This window comes from Phocoena phocoena, chromosome 15 (genome assembly GCF_963924675.1).
Source record: "Phocoena phocoena chromosome 15, mPhoPho1.1, whole genome shotgun sequence".
Taxonomy (NCBI): Eukaryota; Metazoa; Chordata; class Mammalia; order Artiodactyla; family Phocoenidae; genus Phocoena; species Phocoena phocoena.
In genome coordinates this window covers 73,012,718-73,026,574 of record NC_089233.1, presented here as the reverse complement: position 1 = coordinate 73,026,574, position 13,857 = coordinate 73,012,718, and the positions used below count along the sequence as shown (strand labels likewise).

Genomic DNA, 13,857 nt, shown 5'->3' with positions numbered 1-13,857 from the left:
CTATTTTTTATCCAGAGGGCAGCAGTAGGTCAAAAATTTATTGTCCCTTCCCATCAAAAGACCTAGCTATCAGTCCCTAGCAGGGCAGATATCGCTCGTTATACAATCAAACAAGTAAAATCTCTCTGATGGTAGCTCCTCCCCTTTTTAAATGGCACAGGAGAGAGGGGTATGGGAATAGCTTTGAATGGAACACATACTGCCTGCCCTCCCTCTGTACAGAAGGGGCAGGGCTCTCATTTCTTGAAGTTCCACTGTATCCTCCATCCTGTTCTAGGCACTTTACAAGGGGTCACATCTCACCCTCACAACATCCTGGGGAGGAGGCTCTTAGTGGACAAGAATGGTCCATTTTCAAGATGAAGAAACTGAGGCGAATAGACTTTCCCAAAATCCACAGCTAGGAAATAGGGGATCTGGGATTTAAGGCCAAGTCTGTGTCATCTCAAAGCTTTAATGACTCTTCATTCAGCTTCCCAGCAGGGTGTTGGGGCAACAAAGACACACCTCATTTGTTCATTCATTCAGTACTCACCCATTCACCAAACACTGGCTGAATCTTAACCTGTACTTTGGCAAATGCCTCACAAGTCTGGGTACAAAGCAGGTGTTCACAAAGCCACGGGTTGTCAAGAGCCATGAGGGTCTGGAGGAGGGTTGCTCCGAAATCTGGTCTAGCACCTCCATTTTACAGATGGGTAGTCTGAAGCTCAGTGAAGGAAAGTTACCCTGGGCCATACACACAGGGCCAGAACTAGGAGATCTTTTGAGGTCTTGTATTCTCCACTACTCTTAGGCTCCGTGTGGATCTCTCCCCACAGCCTCCCTGAGAGGTGGTCATCAAACTCCTGTTTGCATACATTCAGTAACAGGAGGCTCATTACCTTATGAGGCTGCCCAGTCCCATTATTATTCAACCACCACTGTTAGAAAGGTCCTCCTTATATTGAACCAGATGTCATTCTGTTCACTTATTCTTCCAAAGATCATATTATTTTTTGAACACTTGCTAAGTGCCAAGTGCTGGGTGCTGGGGAATGCACCGGCAGGCAGGTAACAGTCTCTGGTCCATGGAACTTAGAACAGGTCGTGATCCCATGGCATGTTCAGTGCTATGACTGAGGAAAATACTGGAGACCACCTTGGACTCCTTTGGCCTGGGTACAGGGGAGGAAGGATCCTGGAGGAAGTATCGTTAAAGCCGAGAAAGAGGATAGGGAAGTAGGCAGGTGAACAAAGGGAAGATGGGAGTTTCTGGCAGAAAAAACCCAGAATGTGCAAGGGCCCGGGAACTTTAAAGGGTGGTGTTCGGAGCTTTATTTTAGTCTGAACAGAGGAGAGTGGCATGCAAGGTGGGAGAGGAAAGGGGATGAGAATGGAAGGGTGAGTGGGACCTTGCTTGGCCACACTGAGTTTGGACCTTATCTATTTCCCTGAATAAATGAAAGAACAAATTAATGAACAAAGGATTGCTGCAAGTTCCACACTCTCTGTTCCAAAGGGATTAAGTGGTTCCAATGTTTGTGTCCAAATTGGCATCCCCTGGGGAGCATGGCCCCTTGGCCCTGTGCCTGGCTGGGGGAGGCCTTATTTAGCCTGGCCTGGCTCCACTGAGATTTCCTTGGGAATATCTATGCACAGGGCAAGAGGGCAGCCCAGCTGCCACTGTCCATCTGACTTCCTTGGTGTCCAGCCCCCTTTCACTAGCCCCAGACCCTGTGTTAGTCATCTCCGTGCTCTTTTTGTTGACTTAGCTACCGTCCATAAATGTTGTCTATCCCCGTGTGGGATTGTGGGTCGTCAACACCCCGTGTGGACCCTGTACGTTCTCAGGGTGGGCTCGCCTCGGACTTGACTTGATCTGCCCACTCCTTCCCTCTCCAGATGGCCAGCTGAGCTCCTCCAGACTTCCTCCTCAAGCTCTAGCAAGGGGCCAGCTGCCCCTTCACCTACTTAGAGAAACTTCCCCTGGTCCCCCTTGCCCCCAAAAAAGTGAATCCCCCAAACCCTTTCCCTGGAGAAGGTAAGCTTGAGAGAAGAATCTTCTGTCAATGTTTCTTTCTCCTCCAAGTGCACACCCTGTTTCCTGGACCCCTCTATACATTCCTCCTTCTAGACGGGTCCCCTGAGGACAGTCTGCCCCAACTTCCCCTCAGTCAGTATGAATGAGAATCTCCAACATGACTGTAGACCTTTATGATTTACAAAGCTGCCGGTGAAAAGGGAATAGTCATAGTTGCTACCTCACAGGATGAGTGCTGCATGAGACCAGGTGGTTAATATGCTTAGCACGGTGTGTGGCAAGTCACAGAGGTTCAATAACTGTGGCAGTCACTTTCCCCTCCTCCTATCCCCCGCCACTTGCCAAGCACTGACCCTGTGTAGTTGGCACAATCTTGGTGACATACCTGGGCTCCCGTTTACCATGGTTTCTCTGTGAGGGAGGTTATGACTCTCCCCATCTCACAGATAAGGAAACTGAAGCTCAGAGTGGCATCGCCACCTGCCCAAGCGTGCACAGCTTGTAGAGACAGGAATTGGATCCTGGGCTTTGGACGTCAAGGCTTGTGCTCTTGCATTCCGCCATGCTGCCTCACTTTTCTCTATCCTAATCATCCTCACCCATCTCGGAGCAAGTATGCCTCTTGAGGGGGCGCTCACTAAGGCGGTGGAGCGGGGCAGGTTCTCCTCACAAGAATCTAGGACGTCAAGGCCTGCCACCTGCTCGGAGGCTTAAATTTCTCTGCAAGGGCCCTTGGCTAAATTAGGTAATGGGCTAGGACTCTGGGAGGGGGGTGCTCGCTGACCCCAGGATCTGATTGGCCAGGGCATCCGGTCCTGGGGAGCAGGGAAGTGGGAGGAGAGGATGCCCCTACAAATCCTAGGGGCTACAGAGGGCCAGGGCACCTTTGGGTGGTGGAGTGCAGAGGAGGTGACTTGCAGCAGAGGAGTCCTGGTGACACGCAACCATGGTAAGGATGAGAAGGGACTTCATCCTTTTACTTGCAGGAGCACTTCTGGGCATCTTTCAGGCCAGATCTGGGTGCTCTGTGGGGCAGTAACTTGGATGTTTGAAGCTGGAATATGAAAGCTCCTGGAACCCTGGTGTCTGGGAGGAAGGTTGGGAAGAAGGCCTCGGACTTGTCTTGAAAGGGGAGAGTTGTGACGTTCCAGGGGTTGAGCCTCCAGGCTTGCCGGTTCCCTGAGACCTTCTGAGGCTTCTAGCCATGTCGGTCAGAGAACTGTGAGTGGGTCTTAGCTTGTCACCCTGATGGTGGAGATGGGGACCCTCGTGGTGGAGAAGGAGTCACCCAGCAAGTCAGTGAGCAGTGGGGGTGGGCTGGAAGCCTTGCCAAACCCTCTTCCTGCCAGTGAGAGAAGGAAACCTCCTCTGGAAGATGGGAAGCCTGCAGGGCCTCAGACCAGTTCAGGGGCAGGACCCCAAGAGCTCCAAGGGGATGAGAAAGGGCTGAAGATGACAGAGCAGAGTTAGAGAGATGTCAGCCTCCCAGAGAGGGGTTATGATTTGAAGCTGTCCTTTTCCTCTGAGATCGCCCTCCCCACTTCACTTCAAGGAGTAACTAGACCCTGGAGGACAGCTGCTGTGGCCCGTTCCTGACTAAAAATAACCTGCCCTTTTGGCACAGGCAAGGAGGAGGGGAGGGGGGAGGGGAGGAGGAGGGAGACAAGGAGGACAGCCAGCAGCCAGCCAGCTGAAGGGCTCCTTGGACGCCTCAGCGCTTCTTCGTTGCCGGCCTCAGTCTCAAGTCCCCTAGCTAGCTGGCTGGGCTTGGACGTGATGGAAACTCCTTAGAGCCATCTTACCATCACCTGCACAAGGCCCACATCATGCTCCGCCCAGCAGGAGTGGCATTTACTCCAATGACTGAATCGTCGCAAGGAAGCTTACAATCTCTGTCTCTGCAAGTTCTTGGAGGGAGGGATGATGTATCTGACTTCTTGGGGGTCAGTGCCTGGTCTATGGCCTGACACTTGGTCGGTGCTCAGTAACTTTGCCTTGCATTATCATTTATTTGACAACAAACATTTATCGAGCACCTGTTAAAGTACCAGGCATTGCGAGGAGGCAGGGAAAACTGGAAAACCATGTTGGAATCGTTCTGGTACTTTACAAAGCCTTCTCACACCCCTGATTTCAGCTCACCCCTGAAAAACTGCTAAGAAGAGATGAGGGGATGAGGGTACATTTAGTGACTTGCCCAAGATTACTGGGGGGTTCCTGAATTGACCTCTGATTGACAAGCAAGAAGGGCATAATCCCTAGTTCTTTCTTTCTTTTGGCTGAGCTGTGCAGCTTGTGGGATCTTAGTTCCCCAAGCAGGGACTGAACCCAGGCCTTCGGCAGTGAAAGCACAGAGTCCTAACCACTGGACCGCCAGGGAATTCCCCTCCCTAGTTCTTCAAAAGCGGGGTTGGGTGCTGTGGGAGCACGCGGTGGGGGGGGGGCAAGTTTGGAGCTGTTTCTCCGGAGGACTAAGGGGCACTTACAGAAACGGGGGTGCAGAAGAATGGGGTTAAGTCAGGAATGCGCTCCAGGGCTTCCCCTTCTGCTCTTTGATGGACTGTGTTTCCTGCAGACGGACCAGCAGGCTGAGGCCCGGTCCTACCTCAGCGAGGAGATGATCGCTGGTGAGTGGGGGTGGGCGGGCTGTCCATTGGGTGGCTGTGTGCTGGGCAATGTTTGGTGTCTAGGCAGGCAGGGAGGGTGGACGTGAGGCTGACGGTCCAGCCAGGCTCACCTTAGCCCTAGGCTCTCCTTGCCCTGGCAGAGTTCAAGGCCGCCTTCGACATGTTTGATGCTGATGGTGGCGGGGACATCAGCGTCAAGGAGTTGGGCACGGTGATGAGGATGCTGGGCCAGACACCCACCAAAGAGGAGCTGGACGCCATCATCGAGGAGGTGGATGAGGACGGTGAGCGGGTGGCCCTCCGAGGGATGGGATGGTGGTGGTGGAGAGGAGCTGGCAGCCAGGGCTCGGGCTCCCTCACCATCTGCTTCCCTCAGGCAGCGGCACCATCGACTTCGAGGAGTTCTTGGTCATGATGGTGCGCCAGATGAAAGAGGACGCCAAGGGGAAGAGTGAGGAGGAGCTGGCTGAGTGTTTCCGCATCTTTGACAGGTGCATTGGGGGCCTGGGAGCCGAGCGAGGCGCAGAGCCGTCTGAGTCTGGCCAGCAGGGCACGAAGGTTCTCGGGGTGGGGATGTAGGAGGGGGCGTCCGGCGTGGCCCGGGCAGGTCGCCCCTGCCCGTCCTGAGCTCCGCCCTGGCCCTCCGCCTGAAGGAACGCAGACGGCTACATCGATGCTGAGGAACTGGCTGAGATTTTCCGGGCCTCCGGGGAGCACGTGACGGACGAGGAGCTCGAATCCCTGATGAAGGACGGGGACAAGAACAACGACGGCCGCATTGACTTCGACGGTGAGGGTCTGGGGAGCGCGAGGAGCGGAAGACCGAACCAGGCTGGAGAGTCTGAGCGTGGCGCCCACGCGGGAGTCCCTAGCCTTGAAGGCGGGGCGGGGCGGGGCCAAGCTCCTCCCCACCCCCTGCGGGCGGGTAGGGGGGACCTCCGGGAGGTTTTGTGCAATTTATCTACAAATGACAAGGCACCCCCTCTGCGAGGCCGGAGCCTGGCCAGACCTGCCTCGCCCCTAGGGGACCCCTGACCGCCTCTCCGTCTCCTTCCCCGCAGAGTTCCTGAAGATGATGGAGGGCGTGCAGTAAGAAGTCGGCCCTCCCCTCCGCGGAGACCGCGCGTCCTTAGGGCGTGGGGACGTCGTCGCCGCCCGGTCCCACTCCCGGCCCCGGGAGGGAGGCGCGGCCCCTTCTGGGAATGTGTCTAGAAGGAATAAAAGGAAACATTGCAAAGCGCGTGGCCTGAGTGAGGGGAGGACCGGGATGGATCGGGTGTCGGGAGCCGCCTGGTTGGGCCGCTGTCCAAGGCGCCACCCCGGTTGGAGCCACCCGAGCGTCCTCGGGTCCGAACGCAGCGGGACGCGGAAGGCCGCCGGGTCGCGGAAGGCCGCCGGGTCGCGGGAGCCCGAGGTGGCACTCGATGCCCTCGGAAGTTTAGCGACGGTCTATCTGCAGCTGGCGCTAGGCGTGGCAACTTGGCCGAGGGGCTGAGTGGCTCCTGGCGCTTCCAGGGTCCCCATTGCTTCTAGAATCAAATCCTAATTCCTTCTCCTCCTTCCCACTGTTACCCCTTCCCTCCTCGAGAGGTTCCAGTCTCACTGGGCAATCGATCCTTCTTGCTGTGGAAGTGGGGTGCACTTTTAAGCCCTCCAACCTTTGCACATGCTGTTCTCTCTCCATGGAATGCCCTTCTTCCTCTTAAAGTCTTGGCAAATCCTTCAACACAGCTCAAATGCCATCTCCAAGATACCAAGACGCAGCTCAGATACCATCTTGTCCTCCCTCGATCCCTGCCCTGACTGGCTGCACTCTGGCGCCCACACCTCTTTTGTAAACAACTCAATTGCAGCCGGCGTTGGGTCAAAGCTAATTAAGGGCAGTGGTAGTTTGGCTTTCCTCACGCTCAGTTTGAATCCTCACTGCCGGTGACAAACCACTCTCTGCTTCCTTTCCTAATCTGTAAAACGGGGACAGTGATAGTACTTACCTCACAGGGTTGTGAGAATAAATTAATGTGTGCAAAGTGCTTAGAACAGAGCCTGGCACGAAGTCAGCATATAATAAATGCTATTAGTAATATCATTATCATCTTGAAACATTGAACTCTTATTCATTGTTGTAGCCCTCCCTCTCCAACTCCCTGCTCTCTTCTCCCCTTTCTGGCTCGTTCAAGTTTCCTGGATTATTTCCAGCTAGGAGCAGTGCTCGCGTTTAGTAATCATCCCTATGGATGCCTACTGTGTGCTGTGCAGGTGTTGTCTCATTTATCCACACAGCCCCAGGGACAGATGCCCTTATTTCCATTTTACGGTTGAGGAAACTCAGGCAGAGTGGGGTGAATTACCCAGACAAGTAGGTAACAACCTAGATGATACGGCTGTGTGGTGGAAACAGGAGCAAGACCACCTACCTGTTGACAATTCTACCGGGGCGTCCTGAGTGTTTCAAACTGGCCCTGCCTTAAACTAGTAAATCTTCCTCCTCCATCTCGTTCTCCTGTGTTGCCCACCTCAGGGTTGAGACCCAAGTCACAAATTCTGAAGCTCATTTTCCACCTCTAATTTACTTACTATGCCCTGCTACTTTGTCTCCTTACCTCTACATCCCTCCTCTCCAAGCCCACTCAGCATCATAACTCAGGCCATTATCATTGCCATTCACTCTCTAGACAGATGGCAGCCAGCAGGATCTTTTCAAAACCAAATCTGACCACGTCACTGCCCTGCTCAAGACTTCATTAACTGCTGGTTACCTCCCTCGCAGCCCAATCTCCTTCTCCAGAGAGAGCCCTCCTTGACCCTCCTCATCTTCATTAGGTGCCCCACCTCTGAGCTTTCATAGCAACACGTGAGCCTAGCACCCAGCTCCCGCCCCACCCAACCCCGTGCCGCACAGCTTGCGGGATCTCAGTTCCCCGACCAGGAATTGAACCCGGGCCGTGGGCAGTGAAAGCCGAGAATCCTAACCACTAGATTGCCAGGGAACTCCCACACCCAGCTTTTATTGAGTGCTTACTATGTGCCAGACACTGTTCTACAGTTCTTCATCTATCCTATGAGGTAGCTACTAATATTTCCATTTTACAGAGAGGTTAAATATAAGTGCCCAAGTGTATACGAGTAACATAGGGGTGGATCATGAATTCTAACACAGTTCTTCTACCTTAACCACCACTTATTCTACACCATTGACGTGCCTATCTACTCCCTAAACTTCACCCTCCCTGAGGACAGGACTGTGTCTGTCCTCTTCCTGCCTCATCCCCAGCCCCCAACATAGGGCCTTTACCTTGTGGGCACTCAACCACTGTACTGAATGAATGGGAATAATGATCATCACACCTTCTAATACTGACTGCACTAGTGTTAGAAACCTAAGTCAAACTGACTTACACCAAAAAGGGATTTGTTGGTTCATGACACCGGGATGCCAACACACAAACTGGAGGCCAGAGTTTCAATGTCATCTCTCAGCTATTTGTCTCTGCTTGGCTTTCTTTCATCTGCAGCCGTCTCCACCAGCAGCCCAGACTGATTCCCTCCTCTTTTAGCAATCCTAGTAGTAAAATAATTTTACTTTCTTGCAGGGATTAATTCCAGGAAACACCCTGATTGGTTCCGAACGACAGTGTAGAGAGTTGGGTCTCTGTGACTGACACAGGTAGGTCATGTGACCATCTGGGGGAGTCAGACACCATGGTCCAGGAAACCACATAGAGAGGCTTCCTAAGGAAGGCAAAGATACATCCACTTTGGCCAGCATTTATTAAGAAGCAAGTGTCAGGTTCTGAGCTCTGCTCACCTCAGACATCCTCCAGCCTGGTGTTTGTCTTCTTTTTTTTTTTGGCCTTGTGGCACAGCATGGGGGAATCTTAGTTCCCCGACCAGGAATCGAACACTTACCCCTTGCAGTGGAAGTGAGGAGTCATAACCACTGGACTGCCAGGGAAGTCCCAGCCTCGTGATTTTCAATTTGAGACAGCATCAGAATCACCTGAAGAGCTTATTGGGGCCAGGAATTTACATTTCTTACCAGTTCCAGGTGAAAAGTGGAAGGACCACACCTCAAGAACACTGCTCTGTACCTTTAACTAGAGCCCAGCAATGACACCACCTGGGAGCTGATTAGAAATGCAGAGCCTCAGGCCCCACCCAGACCAACTGAATCAAAACTTGTATTTGAATAAGATCCCAGGCAGATTTATTTTATGTTTGGCTGCCTTGGGTCTTCCTTGCTGTGCGCGGGCTTTCTCTAGTTGCGGCGAGCGGGCTTCTCATTGCAGTGGCTTCTCCTGATGCGGAGCACGGGCTCTAGGCGCACAGGCTCGGTAGTTGTGGCTCACGGGCTCAGTAGTTGTGGCACACGGGCTTAGTTGCTCCGCGACATGTGGGATCTTCCTGGACCAGGGATCCAACCCGTGTCCCCTGCATGGGTAGGCGGATTCTTAGCCACTGCGCCACCAGGGAAAGTCCCCTCACCGGCAGATTTATGTGCATAGTAGATTGAGCAACACTGGTCCAAGCCCCAAGGAGGGAGCCAACAGCACAGTCAGAGATGAAGGAACTGATTAGAGGACATCCAAGTTCTAGTCCCAGACCTGACAACTCCAATCCAATCCCACATGTGGCTGCTTGCTGGGGGCACAGGGGTCCGGGCTCGCTGGAGTAGGAGGAAAGTGTGGGTGAGAACCTTCCTGATGACCTCCTTGCTGTCTCCTCCCCCTCCCCCCAGGCCTGCACAACCAGCTGCGGGCAGAGCTGACCAGGTTGGGCGAGTAGCCAACACTCAGGCCTTGTGGGAGCACAGCTGGGTGTGTCACCTAGATCTTCCTGCGGGACCTGGGCTGGGCCCAACACCCCAGCCTACCTGGACCCAGCTGGTCGGCACAGGCGTTTCCTCCCAGGGGCCCAAAGGCCTGTGGCAGGCCAGCGGAAAGATGGCCCAAGGGGCCGGGGCTGGCTGGGTCAGTGGTGCAGCAGGCAGAGGAACTGCTGGTGGAGATGAAGCAGGAGGTGAACGTGTCCCTGTGGAGCACAGAGCCATCTATGGGGGACCTGGGGCAAGGGGTGAGTTGTGACCTCAGTCCAGAAGGCTTCCCCTGGCTGTCTCTGCAGTCCCTGGGCCCGCTGTAGGGTCACTTGAATGTCCTCTTGCTCCTTTTTCAGGGTTAAAACATCTACAGTCAGAAAGTAGGTGGCTGATCCCCACCTCCCACCCCCTCCAACACACACACACACTCTCTACAGCTCTAGCTATTTCAGCCTAAAGTCTGGTTCAGCCTCGTCTGCAACACACCTGGGACAACTCCTATATTTGCTAACATTCTTGGCGCATGTCACCACACCATAGAAATCGGCATTTTGTTATTTTTTATTTTTTTAATTAATTTTCATCTATCTATCCATCTATCTATATTTTTGGCTGCACTGCATGGCTTATGGGATCTCAGTTCCCCGACCAGGGATTGAACGTGGGCCACGGAAGTGAAAGCGCCGAATCCTACCCACTAGATCGCCAGGGAACACCCAGAAATCGGCATTTTGTGACACCCGTTCTATAGATGAGGAAACAGATGCAGAGCCATAAAATAACTAAGGCTGCAACGGAGCAAATCCTGTCACCCCACTGCACAGCCCTACAGCCCATCCGCTTCTCCTACTCCCTGGGTGGGGGGGCAGGGCAGGGACCCAGATCCTACACCTGACCTCTGCCGATCCTGTGCACTTCCAACCCTAGGGGAACTACAAGACAGCTACTTGTTAAAAAACCCCAAAATGTATTTATTTAATATACTCATCACAAGGGCTTAACCAGACACTTAATTTAAAAAACAGAAACAAAACAAAAATGACACCACAGATAAGATACAGGGTCCTGTACAGAAATCGAGGAAAGGACAGACCATCTAAGGGAAAAAAAATAAAAAGACAACAGAAGGAGAGCTGCACATCCTGGGTCAGGGGTCTTGGCTAGAGACGTGCTTTGAGTACGTTTCTTGCAGGTACTTCTTAAAGGCTGGAAGAGAACAGGCAGGTCGCAGTGAGTGATGAGGACAGGGGTTAAGGTGGATAAGAGGGCAGCAAGGATATAAACGTGGGAGGAGTTTGGGGAGGGGCTTCCCAGCACAACAGATGCTGCCCACCCAGCCAGGACTCCTGGACGGGCTCTGTTTCCAGGGAGGCTGGGGAGGGGACTAGGGGCCCTTAGCAAGCAAGTCATCTGCACAAAGCTTTGCCTTCTACTTAAAAAGCCTCCCCAACCTACATTAATGTGGAAAGGGTTGGTTCTTCCTGATTTTATAGCAAACAGGCAAACCAGAAACACCAAGGCAGAGGTGGAACTGGGTTACCTGCCCCCCAAGGACATATTCCCAAGTCACTGGAATCCTTTTGTTGTTTGAGGGAGGCTTTGAAGGTTGGGGAGGGATGGCCTGGTGCCCTGAGAAGGACAAAGGACTCACCTGTGGGGTTTTTCCAGAGCTCGGCGGCATGTGTGTTCAAAGGGCTATCGATGTTGGGTTCTGCAGGTGGAGAGAAAGAGGACGGTCAGATGCGGGTAGAAGAGGCTGCCCGGGGGAGTTTTGACAGGTTCCCAGGTTGCAGGGGAGGGGCCGGTCTCGGCAATCACCTCCGAGCAGGCTCTGGATGGACAGCAGGATGGTCCTGACGTCGTACAGGGCGGACCACTTGTCTTTCAGGATGTCCAGGCAGATGTTACCCTGGGTGTCCACGTTGGGGTGGTAGCAGGGCGTGAGGAACTTCACCGTGGGTGCATTGTAAGGGTAGCCACTGGGGAACTCCAGGGACAGTTTATACCTCAGGTCTTCATATACCTGGAGAAAGAGATTCGGGGAGTAACCCTTCCACCCTGAGCCTCAGGTCCCACCCCAAGCCCCACATAAGGGACGTGCCAGGACCCCTGAGTTTGTCTGGGACTTGACAGAAGAGAAAGCATTAAACTGGTCTGGTACTTTCTCTCATATCTGGTCACTGGGGTAATCAGTGATCCTTTGGTCTAAGGCCCACTGGCCTAAGTCCTCAATTGTCCATTCTTGTCCTTGCTGTCTGGCCCCCTGTCAGCATCTAAGATGGAGAGCCCTGCCTTAAACACAGCCTCTTACTAGAGAGAGAGAGATCAGGGCCACAGGCTCAGGGCACGAGAGCAGGCACAGCGGAGTGTCCCGTCAGCCAAAAGACTTGAAGCAGACCCGGCACTTGGATTTCACCTCCCACCTCTCCCCAGACTCAGCTAAGCCACACTCACCTACCCCAACCCTATACTTACTGTGCCAGCTGCTCCGTGGATGGTCCCCACCCATTTGAAAAGGTTGTCTGATTCAGGGAAGGCAGAAATTCCTTTATCACCGGACATCTGGGGAGAAAAACAACACATGCTGGGCTGAAGCTTACACTCCTGGGGGGCCAGTGGGTGAACCCTTTCTCCTTAACCTCATCACATTTTGATGCAAAATAAAGCAACCAGGCCAAATAGATAGGCTTTCCTGAGGAAATGGCTATATCCTCGGGGCTCAGCATGCCTCTCCGGGGAGTACTGGGATGATGGAGGTTCATCGCCAGGCTAAGAAGGGAGGGGTTGTGCAGGGAAGCAGAAGGCAGCTCTGTAACCACAATGCTGGCTGCTGGGAATCCGACTCAACATGCTACTGAGTGCTGGTTACATACGAAGCCCAGAGACTACTCACGGACTGGGAACATAAACAATATGGTCACTGAAGGATTTGACTTGAATATCCAGGGTTAACGTAGAAGAGATCGTCCAGGAAGGAAGCATTCTGAGGTACGACAGGATTAGAAATATTAAGAAGGATGGAGAGTTGGGTGTGGATAAACCTTAGGGCAGGGGGAGGGTCTCGTATGAGAGCCGTATTTCAGGGATAACTTTATTGTGGGAGGACGGGACTGGGAGTAGAGACCCTCTGGAGAAAAGGCGTGTAGGTGAGGTGGATTACCTTCTTCCCAGAAGAGAACAAGCTGGACTCATCTTTTTACCCCCATGTCTATCACAGAGCCTGATGTAGGAGAGGAGGCTACTGATAAGTGACTGGGAGGTGGGAGGGAGGACCAACTGGTTGGGGCTCTGGGCATCAGTCACTCACCATGAGCGTCATCAGCTCCTGCTGTAGCCTGCAAAAAGAGCACTCGGGGTCACGGGAGTCTGGATGGGTCAGGGCTCCAGGTGGTGCATCTCCTCCCACCCCAATCTCTGAAGCAGCTGTCACGGAGGCTCCCTCTACCCTGAAGTCGGACTCAGCTGGGGGCACAGTCACCCCCAGTTCCACAAGAGGGTCGTAGTGAGTCCTCCTCACTCTCCCTAATTCCAGGTTCCCACAGGATGGCTCTGGCTTATTCTTAACCTCGTCTGCTTCTCTGGCGTCTCTCTCGTGCCGGATCTCAATTTCTCCCCTCCTTCCTTCCCCCTCCCCCGCCGTCCTCCAGCCAAGACACCGAAGGTCCCTGGAGCATCCTCATCTTGGTTCACCGACGGAGGATCCTGGCAGCGGCCATACCCCTTCCGTCCTCCTTCGGGAGGGTCTCTAAGAGCAGTCGAGCTCCTGGCGTGTCCCTCTACCTCCCATATCTCACCCGTTCCAGGAGGAGGTGGGGGTCCCGGAAGTCTTCGCTCTCAGCCCCAAAGGCCCAGGCTGTGCCAGGCCTGGCGATTGTTACCTCCGCACCACTCACCTCTTGCCCACGGGGCCCCGGGCGGCGCCCCCGCTGGGCTCGGCTCCTTTACGGGCGGCAGCAACGCTGGCGGCAGCTGGGTCGCGGTTCTGGGAAGCCATCCGGCTGGCGCTGAGAAGGGAGACAGGAACTCAGACTACACTGAGACCGCGGCTGCAACTGCGGGTTCCCGGGCCCTTCCGTCCGCGTTTGAATTGTAACCCTCCGGCAGCGCTGGCCTATCAGCGGCTCGCTTGGGTTTGATCCAGCCAATGGGGCGCGCCAGAGCACTCTGTCACCGGGCAACTGCTAGAACCACCCACCAGAGTACCACTATTGGGTGGCGGGACGCTGCTTCTGATGGGCGATTGGCAGGAGAGTGGCTGTCATTAATTAACGAAGCTGCAGCGGACTGGCCGCCTTTGGAAAACGCCGACCATTAAAGGGCTTAGAAAAAGTCCACGTGGGGTGAATCCTTTTAGGTCAAACGCCCGGCTACTGTCGTGGACACCCGGTACGACC

The 13,857-nt window shown here is 54.0% G+C and overlaps 2 protein-coding genes across 4 annotated transcripts; one reads left to right on the top strand and one right to left on the bottom strand.

Moving 5' to 3' along the window:
- The first annotated feature begins 2,876 nt into the window (after nt 1-2,876).
- TNNC2 (troponin C2, fast skeletal type) lies at nt 2,877-5,887 on the top strand. 2 transcript variants are annotated; one of them, XM_065891977.1, is made up of 6 exons: nt 2,877-2,972; nt 4,599-4,650; nt 4,791-4,934; nt 5,027-5,141; nt 5,304-5,440; nt 5,712-5,887. In XM_065891977.1, the coding sequence occupies exons 1-6, from the start codon at nt 2,970-2,972 to the stop codon at nt 5,741-5,743; spliced, it is 483 nt and encodes a 160-aa protein (XP_065748049.1). In that variant the 5' UTR covers nt 2,877-2,969; the 3' UTR covers nt 5,744-5,887. The 2 variants fall into 2 exon arrangements, with proteins under 2 accessions (XP_065748049.1, XP_065748048.1); XM_065891976.1 differs by lacking the exon at nt 2,877-2,972 and having other exon boundaries at nt 4,526-4,650.
- A 4,529-nt stretch (nt 5,888-10,416) lies between these two features.
- UBE2C (ubiquitin conjugating enzyme E2 C) lies at nt 10,417-13,519 on the bottom strand. 2 transcript variants are annotated; one of them, XM_065892590.1, is made up of 6 exons: nt 13,357-13,519; nt 12,771-12,798; nt 11,939-12,025; nt 11,282-11,486; nt 11,115-11,174; nt 10,417-10,669 (listed from the first exon to the last, which is right to left on the bottom strand). In XM_065892590.1, exons 1-6 carry the CDS (start codon nt 13,455-13,457, stop codon nt 10,611-10,613), a joined length of 540 nt encoding a protein of 179 aa, XP_065748662.1. In that variant the 5' UTR covers nt 13,458-13,519; the 3' UTR covers nt 10,417-10,610. The 2 variants fall into 2 exon arrangements, with proteins under 2 accessions (XP_065748662.1, XP_065748663.1); XM_065892591.1 differs by lacking the exon at nt 11,939-12,025 and having other exon boundaries at nt 10,611-10,669; nt 13,357-13,457.
- Nucleotides 13,520-13,857: the final 338 nt, after the last annotated feature.